At 48.7% G+C, this 14668-nt stretch overlaps 1 protein-coding gene across 1 annotated transcript; it reads right to left on the bottom strand.

Annotated features, from left to right (window-relative positions):
• Positions 1-3652: 3652 nt before the first annotated feature.
• On the bottom strand, positions 3653-6026 carry LOC137346424 (uncharacterized). Its single transcript, XM_068009877.1, has 2 exons — positions 5893-6026; positions 3653-4376 (listed from the first exon to the last, which is right to left on the bottom strand). The coding sequence occupies exons 1-2, from the start codon at positions 6024-6026 to the stop codon at positions 3653-3655; spliced, it is 858 nt and encodes a 285-aa protein (XP_067865978.1).
• Positions 6027-14668: the final 8642 nt, after the last annotated feature.

Below are 14668 nucleotides of genomic sequence, written 5' to 3'. Positions count from 1 at the left end.
GTTGAGCTATTGTTCTGCGGTTGTTGGCAGTTTTCCTGCCAAAGTTACAGCAGAACAATCCCTGTGGAATTTACAGTGCAATCGGTATCAGAATGCATTGACCAGAGAGAAACAATCAGCCAAGTTTTGCACTCTGATCAGTATTCAGTGCCACCCCTGCTGTGTGTAGATGTTACAGGAAGACATGCTTACGTGCTTGGCTATGTTATCTCACAGAGCAGAATTGCCACCATCTAGGAATGTACTGGGTGTGGAGCTGATTAAATAGTGTGTTGTATAGTCCAACCAGTGTAAATGTCAATAGTGCCATTGTAATGTTACATAACATAATAGAGCACAGTATTTTAAACTCCTGGTCAAAAAAGTAACTGCACTCTGAGCTTAGCACTCCTGTTATAAGGACACCAGGGAGAACGCCTCTGCTCTTCTTCAAGTAATCAGGGCACGAAAATGAACAAAAATGTAAATATTTTAAGATGAAATGTGCTGTTTATTATCCCTGTCACACTTGACATGGCGAGAAAGGCTATAGCAAGAAATGAACGAAGATTGAGATTTGCTGGCAGATAATTCTAACTCTTTCCCTACCGGTGCCTCCACTGATGGTGCTAAATTTTGCTGACTAGGTGAGCGAAGGAGGGGCCAACACGACATCTGGCCAACTTGACAGGAAGTGTCGGAGCTAGGAACCAAGGAATATTGGCTTGCCCAGTCTGAAGGCCATGTGGTGTACGGTACAGGTACAGTCTCTGCTGTATCTGTGGTGTATGGTACAGGCTTGCAGGCCCAACCTGGAGGTTGAAGACTGGCGGCAGAAGTTCCTGGGTGCGAAATGGAGGAGGGTCCCCTGAAGCCTCATTGGTCAACCTCCAAATGATTAGCATCTCATGACCCTCAGTAGCTACACCACTGTCTGCCTCTAATATCCCACCTGATTCTTCACTCTTAATTGACCCATTGATAGCATTAGTTCTAAAAGAGATAGTATGGTCCATCAGAAGCTCTCCAATCACAGATTCATTATGCTCAGACAAAACATGGAATTGATTAATTCAGTCTCTTCTTATTGAATTTTTCATAGAGGAAATGGGATTCATTTGTTTTCTGCAACTAATGCAATTCAATTATTCATCAAACAGAAAGCTGTTTTTGCTGTGAGGCACAGCCAGCTCTGGCTGGCGACTTCTATCCAGGGATGGAGGAGAGGGAAAAAGGAAAACTGAAAGTGGCAAGGACAGAAGCAGAGGAACAGGCTATCGGCCTGTCTTTATCTGTGCAATGTGACCTAGGAAGATAAGAAGGTCTAACGTGGAGCATGGAATTAGTGTCACTTTAAGAAGGTTTGAAACTCTTCTCCCAGTTGAGGACGTTTAACAGTTAAGAGAGTGAGGCTGCAAAATGCAGCTCCCTCTTGTCTGTTGTTTGGGTGCTGTGAGTGCCATTTTGGAACCAAAATGGCATCTGCGGCATATGCACACACTTCTGGAGCGGACTGTGCCAGACGCCACCTTGGGTAGGAGTCAGCACAGGCGCAGAAAGTGTGCGGCAGACGTATGCTGCATTGGTAGATTATGCCATCTGTCAGCGTGTAACGCTGATTTGACAGCAGCGCTGGCATTTTGTAGCTCAACGCTCCAAGTAGCGCCCTCTCTTAAACATGTTCAGGTGAACTTGCTTTCAGTAGCAGGAAGGACCCTCGCACCCCCCAACCCACGTTATTCAAAGGGATCATCAATTATTTTCAGGTGAGTTGTTGATTGATTCCTACTAGCTATTGGATGCAGAAGTTTGCATCCTCCTTGGAATACAACATGACAGAGAGTGAGCAGAGGCAAGACAAGCTGCTTGAGGAGAGAGGAGGCGAAGGGGGAGGAGGAGGGGGAGAAGGGCTCTCAGCATGAGGCCATATCGCCCTTGGTGTTCAGAGAGCAATTTTGTGTAAGAGAAGTCACTGAGGCTCCGTGTGCAAAGACAGAAAGACATGGGCAGAGCAAGCACATGACTTTGTGAGGATTGCAGGCTTTCCCATGGTGCAAGGTGCCATTGACTGCAAACACTTTGCAGGCATGTCAACTCTGAGATGCACCGCAACCAAAAGGGGTTCCACTTCCTCGATGTCCAGCTAGTGTGCGACCACAGGTAGTGTATCGTGCAGGTCAATTCCCAATATCCTGGCAGCAGTCATGATGCCTTCATTCTGCAACAGTTTGCTGTGCCATCTGAATTTGAGCCACCATTACAAACCAGAGGGTGGCTACTGGGCAACAAAGGCTATCTGTTGCCCACATGGATGATAGCTCTGGTGCGTAACCCACGGACACACGGGCAGTATGCATGTAATGGAAGTCATGCTGCCACAAGAAATGTGATAGAGCAAACTATTGAGGTGATTAAGCAACACTTCCACTGCCTGGTCTGTTCTGTAGGAACCCTGCATTACTTGCCAGACTGCAGGCCATGTTTTGTGATGGTCTGCTGCGCACTGCACAATGTCAGTATCTTGAGGGCACAGCATTGTCACCAGTTATATGATGACCAGCTCAGGAGGAGGAAGGGAGGAGGCAACCCTTTCTAGTCTGGGTAGATGAATGCGGAGGTTCAATGTTGGGGAGACACTGATCGAGGGGTCAGTGATGGGGGGTTTGGTGATTGGGGGTGGGTGATGGTGGGAGAGTCATTGTTGGGGATTTGGTGATGGGAGGGTCAGTAATGGTGGCGGAGTTGGTGATGGGGGAGTCGGTGATGGTGGGGGAGTCAGTGATGGGGGAGTCGGTGATGGTGGGGGAGTCAGTGATGGGGGAGTCGGTGATGGTGGGGGTGTCAGTGATGGGGGTGTCGGTGATGGGGGAGTCGGAGATGGTGGGGGAGTCGGTGATGGGGAATCGGTAATGGGCAGTTTGATGATGGGGGAGTCGGTGATGGTGGGGGTGTCAGTGATGGGGGTGTCGGTGATGGGGAAGTCGGAGATGGTGGGGGAGTCGGTGATGGGCGGTTTGATGATGGGGGAGTCGGTGATGGTGGGGGAGTCGGTGATGGTGGGGGAGTCGGTGATGGGGAATCGGTAATGGGGGGGTCGGTGATGGGGGAGTTGGTGATGGGGAATCGGTAATGGGGGGGTCGGTGATGGGGGAGTTGGTGATGGGCGGTTTGATGATGGGGAGTCGGTGATGGGGGAGTTGGTGATGGGCGGTTTGCTGATGGGGAGTCGGTGATGGGGGAGTCGGTGATGGGCGGTTTGATGATGGGGGAGTCGGTGATGGGGGGGTCGGTGATGGGGGAGTTGGTGATGGGCGGTTTAATGATAGGGAGTCGGTGATGGGGGAGTTGGTGATGGGCGGTTTGATGATGGGGGAGTCTGTGATGGGGGGGGTCGGTGATGGAGGAGTCGGTGATGGGCGGTTTGATGATGGGGAGTCGATGATGGGGGAGTCTGTGATGGGCAGTTTGATGATGGGGGGGTCGGTGATGGGGGAGTTGGTGATGGGCGGTTTGATGATGGGGAGTCGGTGATGGGGGAGTCGATGGGCGGTTTGATGATGGGGGAGTCGGTGATGGGGGGGGGTTGGTGATGGGCGGTTTGATGATGGGGGAGTCGGTGATGGGAGGGGTCGGTGATGGGGGAGTTGGTGATGGGCGGTTTGATGATGGGGAGTCAGTGATGGGGGTGTCGGTGATGGGGGGTTTGCTGATGGGGAGTCGGTGATGGGGGAGTCGGTGATGGGCGGTTTGATGATGGGGGAGTCGGTGATGGGGGAGTCGGTGATGGGCGGTTTGATGATGGGTGGGTCAGTGATGGGGGCGTCGGTGATGGGCAGTTTGATGATGGGGGAGTCGGTGATGGGGGGGGGTCGGTGATGGGGGAGTCGGTGATGGGCGGTTTGATGATGGGGGAGTCGGTGATGGGGTAGTCGGTGATGGGCGGTTTGATGATGGGGGGGTCGGTGATGGGGGAGTTGGTGATGGGCGGTTTGCTGATGGGGAGTCGGTGATGGGGGAGTCGGTGATGGGCGGTTTGATGATGGGGGAGTCGGTGATGGGGGGATCGGTGATGGGGGAGTTGGTGATGGGCGGTTTGATGATGGGGAGTTGGTGATGGGGGGGTCGGTGATGGGGGAGTCGGTGATGGGCGGTTTGATGGTGGGGAGTCGGTGATGGGGGAGTCGGTGATGGACGGTTTGATGATGGGGGAGTCGGTGATGGGGGGGGTCGGTGATAGGCGGTTTGATGATGGGGGAGTCGGTGATGGGGGGGGGTCGGTGATGGGGGAGTCGGTGATGGGCGGTTTGATGATGGGGGAGTCGGTGATGGGGGAGTCGGTGATGGGCGGTTTGATGATGGGGGGGTCGGTGATGGGGGAGTTGGTGATGGGCGGTTTGCTGATGGGGGAGTCGGTGATGGGGGGATCGGTGATGGGGGAGTTGGTGATGGGCGGTTTGATGATGGGGAGTCGGTGATGGGGGGGTCGGTGATGGGGGAGTCGGTGATGGGCGGTTTGATGGTGGGGAGTCGGTGATGGGGGAGTCGGTGATGGGCGGATTGATGATGGGGGCGGTCGGTGATGGGGGAGTTGGTGATGGGCGGTTTGATGATGGGGAGTCGATGATGGGGGAGTCGGTGATGGGCGGTTTGATGATGGGGAAGTCGGTGATGGGGTGGTCGGAGATGGACGGTTTGATGATGGGGGAGTCGGTGATGGGGGGGGTCGGTGATAGGGGAGTTGGTGATGGGCGGTTTGATGATGGGGGAGTCAGTGATGGGGGAGTCAGTGATGGGGGTGTTGGCAATGGTGGGGGTCAGTGATGGGGATCTCGGTGATGGGCGGTTTGGTGATGGGGGTGTCAGTATTGGTACGGGGCTGAGTGATGGAGGGGTCAGTGATGGGGGGGTCAGTGATGGGTGGGGGTCAGTGATCATGGTGGTGTTGCTGATGATGGGGCAGTCCTTGATAAGGCTTACTTACCTGATGGATCCAAATCTTCTCACCTCCTTTCAACTACTGGGTTTCCTGAGGCCTGGGAAAGCTAGCCAACATAAATATAAACCCTGTTAAAAACAAAAAATAAAAGATTTCAATGATCGAGCCATCTCCTGAGAGCGGATTGGTTTCTTGCCTCTCGCCCTCTCTCCATTAAAATCGGAAGTGGGTGGGTTTGAAGCAGATTCGAGGCAGGTTGGTTTCCTCTTTCAGATTTTTAACATTTCAGCTTCTCACCTGACCCAAACCTTCCCATTTTGGGGTTTTAAATGATTTCCATTATGTGGGGGAAAGGATGTAGAGAAATCAAGGCTAAAAGTTTTCCACAATAGATGGTTTATCTTATTGGTCCATCGGTTACTGTCTAAACACATATTTATTGTGCTTTAAGAAAACATTCTAATAGATTAATTCAGTATCTTGGCTATTGAATTTTTCACAGTAGAAATTGATTTATTGCATGTGGCTCAATTCAGTTATCCATCAGTGTAAGGTACAGGGATGCATGATGAAAAATTGCAAAGCCAAAGAACATAAGAACTAGTAGCAGGAGAAGGCAATTCAGCCCCTTGAGCCTGCTCCGCCATTCAATACGATCATGGCTGATCTCATCTCGGCCTAAACTCCACTTTCCTGCCCGTTCTCCATAAACCTTCAACCCATTACTAATTAAAAATCTGTCTATCTCCTCCTTAAATTTACTCAATGTCCTGGCATGCACCGCACTCTGGGGTAGTGAATTCCACAGACTCATGACTCTTTGAGAGAAGTAATTTCTCCTCATCTCTGTTTTAAATCAGAGAACATGAATTTGGCCATTTTCAGCTTGTGAATCACATATTTTTTCTGGCTCCTTCTCCTTTGAATTGGACGTATCTCTTTAACAAGAGAAAAAAAATCCCTCAGTGATGTGCTACTGCTTATTTCCCGTCACGTTATGGACAGTGCCTGATATAGCTTCAACCTTCCCTATCTCAGTAACCTCCTCCAGCCCGGCACACCTCCGAGAACTCTGCATTCCTCTAATTCTGGCCTCGCACATTCCCGGCATCCTTCACCCCATCAATAGGTGACCATGCCTTCAACTATCTGGGCCCTAAGCTCTGAAATTTACTAACTAAACCTCTCTGCCTCACCACTTCTCTTTCCTCCTTTAAAAAACCCCTGAAACCTCTCTTTCTCTGAGAAAAATCTCTGAAAAACTCTGTTTCCCTCGATGCTGCCAGACCTGCTGAGTATTTCCAACATTTCCTATTTTTATTTCTCCTTAAAACCTCCCTGTTTAACCAAGATGTCTACTTCTTTTGCTCGGTGTCAATTTCTTTGTCTATTATGCTCCTGTGAAGTGCCTAGGAACATTTTAATACATTAAGGCTGTTATATAAATGCAAGCTGTTGTTGCCTGTGGCTAACAGTGCTCTATTTGTTTTTAAATTAAATCATCTATTAGAAACTGCTCATCTCCTGAATTGTCATCTGAGACCTTTTGGAACACAGGCAAGCATAAGTTGTCTTTTGTCACCTCATGGTGCAACCAATTGATGCACTCCGACTGGAGGTGACACTACATTACAAACAGTGCATTTAGTGGTAGAGAGGACAACCTCTTCAGGAAGTTTGTTCCCATGCTGTCAGAGGTGCAATAGAATCATAGAATGGTTACAGCACAGAAGGAGGCCATTCAGTCTGTCGTGTCTGTGCTGGCTCTCTGAAGTAGCAAATTCACCCATGGCATCAGCAACAAAGTGGCACAAGAAGAACTGAACACTGCACGTTGTTTAATTTGTCCCGGCCGCTGGCAAGTGCTGCTCAACCTGACCTGCCACGCCAACATGGTGAGTTCAGAGCACTCGGCGATCAAGTTGACGAATGCTTCCAGAGGGAAAACAGTTTATATCAGGCAACAGCTTTGACATTTGTCATCCAGGACACTAGGTAGAGCTCCATGCACTGGGAAGGCACTGCGCTGAGTGGCATTTAAACACCAGCAGAGCCAGCTGGCATCTGTCATCCTGCCTTCTGATTAATGCTGAACAGTATTGCAGAGAGCCAAAGAGGATTGTGTGAACACAAGCAGTACCTTAGAAAAGAAAACATGCATTTAAAACCATATGTTAAAACCTGAATGAATTTATGAATAACGCTCATACTGAATTTGTTTTGAGTGCTTGCTGGATCTTGGCATGATAGTAGAATAGTTCTCTTGGTTCTGTTCATTGTAAGGCTTATTTTTGGACTGGAGACATGGAGGCCGATTCTATTATGGTCTATTTGCAGTGGTACTTCGTATGATTGCAATGCTACATACGAATCTCCAACCACCCCTTACAGGTGTCAGTCGTGGTGCAGTAAATAGCATTCTTACTTCTGACACCAGAAGATCATAGGTTCAAGTTCCTCTCTGGGGACTGGAGCTGACACTCCAGTGCACTGCTGTACTGTACTATTGAGGTGCTGTTTGTTTGAATGAGACTTTAAATTGCAGCTCAATCTGCCCTCAGGTGGATGTAAAAGATCCCAAGGGTCTATTTCAAAGATGATCAGTGGAGTTCTCCCTAGTGTCCTGGACAATACTTCAACCAACATTGCCAGATTGCCAGAAACAGATTATTTGACCATTATAACATTGCAGGCTGTGTTAACTTGCTGTACGCAAATTAGCTACCGTGTTTCCTACATTACAACAGTGACAGCATTTTAAGTTGCTTCTTTGAGTGCAAATTGGTGTGCCCAGATCTTGTGAAAGGTTCTGTATAAATGCAAGTCTTTCTTTAAATTGTATGAAGCATTGTCAGTATAATGGAACATAAGAATTGTTTGAAGAAGAAAGACCAAGGGTCACCTTCTACCATCCTGATAGATACAATGATAATGGAGTTGTTGACCAATCATAGCAATCAGTCTCTATCGGTTAGTCTACAACAGACCTGACATCAGGTGAGGAGGCAGTGGTGAGACGTGGGGAGGTGGTGGCGTAGTGGTGTTATCACTGGACTAGTTACCCAGGGTATTTCTCTTGGGATATGGGTTCGAATCCCACCACAGCAGAAGCTGGAATTTGAATTTAATTAACAAATCAGGAATTAAAAGCTAGTCTAACGATGACCATGAAACCATTGTCGATTGTTGTAAAAACCCATCTGGTTCACTAATGTCCTTTAGGGAAGGAACTCTGCTGTCCTTACCCGGTCTGGCCTACATGTGACTCCAGACCCACAGCAATGTGGTTAACTCTTACACGCCCTCTGAAATGGCCTAGCAAGCCATTCAGTTGTATCTAACCGCTACAAAGTCAATAAAAAGGAATGAAACCAGACGGACCACCCGACATCGACCTAAGCACCGGAAACGACAACGGCAAACCCAGCCCTGTCGACCCTGCAAAGTCCTCCTTACTAACATCTGGGGGCTTGTGCCAAAGTTGGGAGAGCTGTCCCACGGACTAGTCAAGCAACAGCCTGACATAGTCACATTCACGGAATCATACCTTGCAGACAATGTCCCAGACACTGCCATCACCGTCCCCGGGTATGTCCTGTCCCACCGGCAGGACAGACCCACCAGAGGTGGTGGGACAGTGGTCTACAGTAGGGAGGGAGTTGCCCTGGGAGTCCTCAACATCGACTCTGGACCCCATGAAGTCTCATGGCATCAGGTCAAACATGGGCAAGGTAACCTCCTACTGATTACCACCTACCGCCCTCCCTCAGCTGATCAGTCAGTACTCCTCCATGTAGAACACCACTTGGAGGAAGCACTGAGAGTGGCAAGGGCACAAAATGTACTCTGGGTGGGGTCTTCAATGTTCATCACCAAGAGTGGCTCGATAGCACCACTACTGACCGAGCTGGCCGAGTCCTAAAGGACATATCTGCTAGACTGGGTCTGCGGCAGGTGGTGAGAGAACCAACAAGAGGGAAAAACATACTTGACCTTGTTCTCACCAATCTGCCTGCGCAGATACTTCTGTCCATGACTGTATTGGTAGGAGTGACCACCGCACAGTCCTTGTGGAGACGAAGTCCCGCCTTCACATTGAGGATACCGTTCATTGTGTTGTGTGGCACTATCACCATGCTAAATGGGATAGATTTCGAACAGATCTAGCAATGCAAAACTGGGCATCCATGAGGCGCTGTGGGCAATCAGCAGCAGCAAATTTGTACTCATAATCTGTAACCTCATGGCTCGCCATATCCCCCACTCTACCATTACCATCAAGCCAGGAGACCAACCCTGGTTCAATGAAGAGTGCAGGAGGGCATGCCAGGAGCAGCACCAGGCATACCTCAAAATGAGTTGTCAACCTGGTGAAGCTACAACCCAGCACTACTTGCATGCCAAACTGCATAAGCAGCCTGCGATAGACAGAGCTAAGCGATCCCTTAACCAGTGGATCAGATCTAAGCTCTGCTCTCCTGCCACATCCAGTTGTGAATGGTGGTGGACAATTGAACAACTAACTGGAGGAGGTGGCTCCACAAACATTACCATCCTCAATGATGGGAGAGCCCAGCACATCAGTGAGAAAGATAAGGCTGAAGCATTTGCAACAATCTTCAGCCAGAAGTGCTGAATGGATGATCCATCTTGGCCTCCTCCTGAAGTCCCCAGCATCACAGATGCCAGTCTTCAGCCAATTCGATTCACTCCGCATGAGATCAAGAAATGACTGAAGGCACTGGATACTGAAAAGGCTTTGCACCCGAACAATATTCCGGCAATAGTACTGAACACCTGTGCTCCAGAACTTGCAGCGCCCCTAGCCAAGCTGTTCCAGTACAGATACAACACTGGCGTCTACCCGGTAATGCGGAAAATTGCCCAGATATGTCCTGTATACAAAAAGCAGGACAAGTCCAACCCAGCCAATTACCGCCCCATCAGTCTACTCTCAATCATCAGTAAAGTGATGGAAGGTGTCATCAACAGTGCCATCAAGTGGCACTTGCTTAGCAATAACCTGCTCAGTGATGCCCAGTTTGGGTTCTGCCAGGGCCACTCAGCACCTGACCTCATCACAGCCTTGGTTCAAACATGGACAAATGAGCTGAACTCAAGAGGTGAGGTGAGAGTGACTGCCCTTGACATCAAGGCAGCATTTGACCAAGTATGGCATCAAGGAGCCCTAGCAAAACTGGAGTCAATGGGAATCAGGGGGAAAACTCTCTGCTGGTTGGTGTCATACCTAGCGCAAAGAAAGATGGCTATGGTTGTTGGAGGTCAATCATCTGAGCTCCAGGACATCACTGCAGGAGTTCCTCAGGGTAGTGTCCTGGGCCCAATCTAGGCTGCTTCATCAATGACCTTCCTTCAATCATAAGGTCAGAAGTGGGGATGTTCGCTGATGATTGCACAATGTTCAGCACCATTCACGACTCCTCAAATACTGAAGCAGTCCGTGTAGAATTGCAGCAAGACCTGGACAATATCCAGGCTTGGGCTGATAAGTGGCAAGTAACATTCGCGCCACACAAGTGCCAAGCAATGACCATCTCCAACAAGAGAGAATCTAACCATCTCCCCTTGACATTCAATGGCGTTACCATCGCTGAATCCCCCACTATCAACATCCTAGAGGCTACCACTGACCAGAAACTGAACTGGAGTAGCCATATAAATACCGTGGCTGCAAGAGCAGGTCAGAGGCGAGGAATCCTGAGGCGAGTAACTCACCTCCTGACTCTCCAAAGCCTGTTCACCATCTACACAGCACAAGTCAGAAGTATGATGGAATACTCTCCACTTGCCTGGATGGGTGCAGCTCCAACAACACACAAGAAGCTCGACACCATCCAGGACAAAGCAACCCACTTGATTGGCACCCCATCCACAAACCTTCACTCCCTCCACCACTGACGCACAGTGGCAGCAGTGTGTACCACCTACAAGGTGCACTGCAGCAACGCACCAAGGCTCTTTAGATAGCACCTTCCAAACCTGCGACCTGTACCACCTCGAAGGACAAGGGCAGCAGATGCATGGGAACATCACCACCTGCAATTTCCCGTCCAAGTCACACACCATCCTGACTTGGAACTATATCGCCGTTCCTTCACTGTCACTGGGTCAAAATCCTGGAACTCTCTTCCTAACAGCACTGTGGGTGTACCTACCTCACATGGACTGCAGCGGTTCAAGAAGGCAGCTCACCACCACCTTCTCAAGGGCAATTAGGAATGGGCAATAAATACTGGCATAGCCAGTGAAGCCCACATCCCATGAATGAATTAAAAAACAAGAACCTTGGGAACCATTGGTTCAAAGCTACTGTTACAACCGTTAAAGTTAAAACACAACCAATTTAAGGAAGTACAGAACAAGATTTCACGTTTTAAGACTTTTACTATAACAACAAAACTAAAAATCGACATTAACTTAACAGTACTTTGTAAGTAGCTAATACACTAAATTATTGAGAAAGGTATTTCCCTTTAACTTATTAAAACACTTGAAAACCCCACATCATATTTATATGATAAAGTGTCCTTATTGAAGTGATATCTTTGCAGTTAAAAGTCCCTAACGCCTCCCAGTTGCAATGGGTTGGATCTCCCAGTCCTTCCGAAAGTCGATATCCTTGTCGCTCACTTCTGAGCACTTTCGACCTGGACTTCAGTAACTAAGGTGATCTCTGGTGACCCTGTTGGTCTTTTTGTCCTCTGCAAACTTCAGCTTTTGTACTGAGTTCAAGTCTTAGCAGCCTTTCACTGTATCAGTATTCTGAGAGTAGGTGTTTTCTCTCTCTCTCTGTTCTGAGGCTACCAATGATGGTCTTTGTCTTCCGGTTTTCCTTACAGCCTTCCAACTTCTGAAAGGCTGTTAAATTTATTCAGAATCAAAAGCCAATAGCCATTTGTCTTTTCCAATATGCAGAATCCACAAGTCTGGCCATAGCAGAGTCACCCAGGTCTTCCTTTGTTTCCAAGTGTTAAAAATTTCAACTCGAGTTTGCACCTTCAGAGCCCCTGGCTCCTTGTTTACGATCTGCAAGTCTGGGAGAGAGCCTCTCAGGTATTACAAGCTTGCATTTTGCTTTCAAAAGTGTCCTTGACCTGGTTTTCTTGTTCACATGGTAACCAGGATTAAAGCGTGGCTACCCAGCCCGCACCCGACCAGTCCTGACGACATGTGTTGGGTTCGGGTCGGGTCAGGTCTCTCTTCTGGGTCCAGCATTCAGGCTTGGGTTGGGTCAGGCTGGACGTGGACAGTGCTGCCTTGCTCCGGGAAGTAATCTTCAAATGAACATTCAGGACATCAAGGCGGGAAACGTGCAGTCTGGACTCCACAGTCTGCAGTAAAGCCTGGCTACCCGACCAAACCTGACTACTAGGGCGGCACAGTGGCGCAGTGGTTAGCACCACAGCCTCACAGCTCCAGGGACCCGGGTTCAATTCTGGGTACTGCCTGTGCGGAGTTTGCAAGTTCTCCCTGTGACCGTGTGAGTTTTTGCCGGGTGCTCTGGTTTTTTCCCACAGCCAAAGACTTGCAGGTGATAGGTAAATTGGCCATTATAAATTGCCCCTAGTGCAGGTAGGTGGTAGGGAATATGGGATCACTGTAGGGTTAGTATAAATGGGTGGTTGTTGGTCGGCACAGACTCGGTGGGCCGAAGGGCCTGTTTCAGTGCTGTATCTCTAAAATAAAAAAAACATGTGTTGGATTCGGATTCGGGTCGGGTCGGGCATTTAAAAAAATTAAAGGACTCGGGCCCAGGTCGGGTTCAGGTTGGCTGTTGTTGGGTCGGGTCCAGGTTGGGTTTTAATTTTATACCCGAGCCAGACTTTAACCAGGATCCCTGTCTTGTCTCTAGGGAGAGTTGGTGTGAGGAGACATGTTTCCTCTGAATCCTTCTTACACTGCATTAAAAATCATAGTTTTAAAAAACATAATCATACTACAAAGTCCAGCGTTTATAACAGCCACCTGTTCCTCTGAAGCATGTTATACTCACCATATATCATGTATCAATTTACTCATACACTGTACACCAGAACTGAACATTGTATTTTCAGTGCAGACACACCAGTGATTTATAGGGCTGGATCTTGTGCTGGTCCGGCAGGCGGATATTGTGTTAGGGGCGCTGGAGAATCAGAGCAGAACTACCCATTATGGAACCCGCGTTGTAATTCCCTGTTCCCATCTTCCGGGGTCGGGATAGGCCGCGACGACCTTCCCGCCCAGACGCCAATTGAGGCCCTTAAGTGTCCTATTAACAGCCAACTAAGGGCCTCGTCCCACTGCCACTTGGAACTTACCAGCGGCGGGGTGGGAGGGGTGACCGCCACTGCACGGGGAGGATGTCTTGTAAAACAAAGTGCCCTCCCTGCAGGCTTGGGGGGGTTGGGAGAGGGGTTCCTCATTCGTGGGCAATTTGTGGCACAAGGTGAACCACCCCCGCGCCCCCTGGGAACCCCCACCCCCTGGACCGAATGACCACCTCCGTCCCCGGGGCCTTCCGGACTGGCCTCAGCGACCCCACCTCACCTACCTGTGTTGCAGCTCTTGGAGACCGTATTCCCTTGTCTATAAAGTCTTTACAGGGCCGGGGGTCCTGCCTCCTAAAACTTTGACTCAAAAAGACTGGAGGATTGTTCGGGGGGCCTGAAAATGCAGAGGCAGGGTACCTCCACCTTTTCAGCCCAGTGCCGGGAGCTTCACCTCCTGTACAAAATCCAACCGATAAAGTGGCAGAATTACCTCACTTTTCAGCTCAATATTGACCTTTTATTATGTTGCAGCCTCGTTTAAGAGCTTAAATCCTTGAATGGGAATTAAACTCACAACCTTCTGGCCCCAAGATCTGCCACTGAGACAATGTGGTATTTTCTAAGCATATGGAAGAGGCAGTGGCAGTACTATATACATTCATTCATTTGCCAAGACTGAATTAACAGGCTTTCAGTGAAAGGCACAGGTTGGGCAGTTTTAGATTTATTCTGACTGAGTTATGTGAGCAATTACATCCTTCTCTAAGTGCTCTGGTTCCTTTTGGGTACTTTTCAATGGCTGTGTATGACTGGGGCAAAAAGACCAGCTGCATTCTATGTTGTTACAGATCCATAGACTTGAGCACATCGTTTCAGACTGACCCTCCAGTGCAGTACTGAGGGAGTGCTGCACTGTCGGAGGTGACGTCTATTGGATGAGTCATTAAACTGAGGTCCCAACTGCCCACTCACATGGACATAAAAGATCTGTTTGTACTATTTCAAAGAAGAGCATGCGAGTTCTCGCCGGTGTCCTGACCAATGTTTATCCCTCAATCAACATCATAAAAGGAGATTTTCTAGTCATCACATTGCTGTTTGTGGGATCTTGCTGTGCACAAATTGGCTGCCACATTTCCTGCAGAGGCATGTTCTAACAGCACTTCAAAAGTACTTCATTGTTTCTCAAGGACTTTGAGTCCTGAGGTTGTGAAAGGTGATATATAAATGTAAGTCTTTCTTTTCTCTTTCATGGTTCATAGCTCTTTGCTAACAATAATGGAATTTCCTCTGGTACCAGAGAAAAATGATTAATTTCAACAGATTGATAACAACAAAGTTTGAAATAAAGAAGTTTCATTTCAAAGCTGAGCTGTTAAATCACAGATATCCCTTTAAGATCTTCATAGTCTGTAATTCCAAATCTCAACAGGCGTATAATGATTTTGATTTGTTTATTTAACTGCAATCAGATCAATTA

Source organism: Heterodontus francisci, chromosome 30 (assembly GCF_036365525.1).
Source record: "Heterodontus francisci isolate sHetFra1 chromosome 30, sHetFra1.hap1, whole genome shotgun sequence".
NCBI lineage: Eukaryota > Metazoa > Chordata > Chondrichthyes > Heterodontiformes > Heterodontidae > Heterodontus > Heterodontus francisci.
Note: the sequence above shows the minus strand (reverse complement) of the source record. Positions and strands in the feature narration are given on the sequence as shown.

Bases quoted from the DNA above. Each gene is read 5' to 3' on its own strand.
- LOC137346424 (XM_068009877.1), bottom strand. From the start codon at position 6,026: ATGCCGGGAATGTGCGAGGCCAGAATTAGAGGAATGCAGAGTTCTCGG. The intron at 4,377-5,892 runs GTAGCACATCAC...CTCCCCCATCAG, and splicing joins AACGTGACGGGAAATAAGCA to CAAACCGCCCATCACCAACT.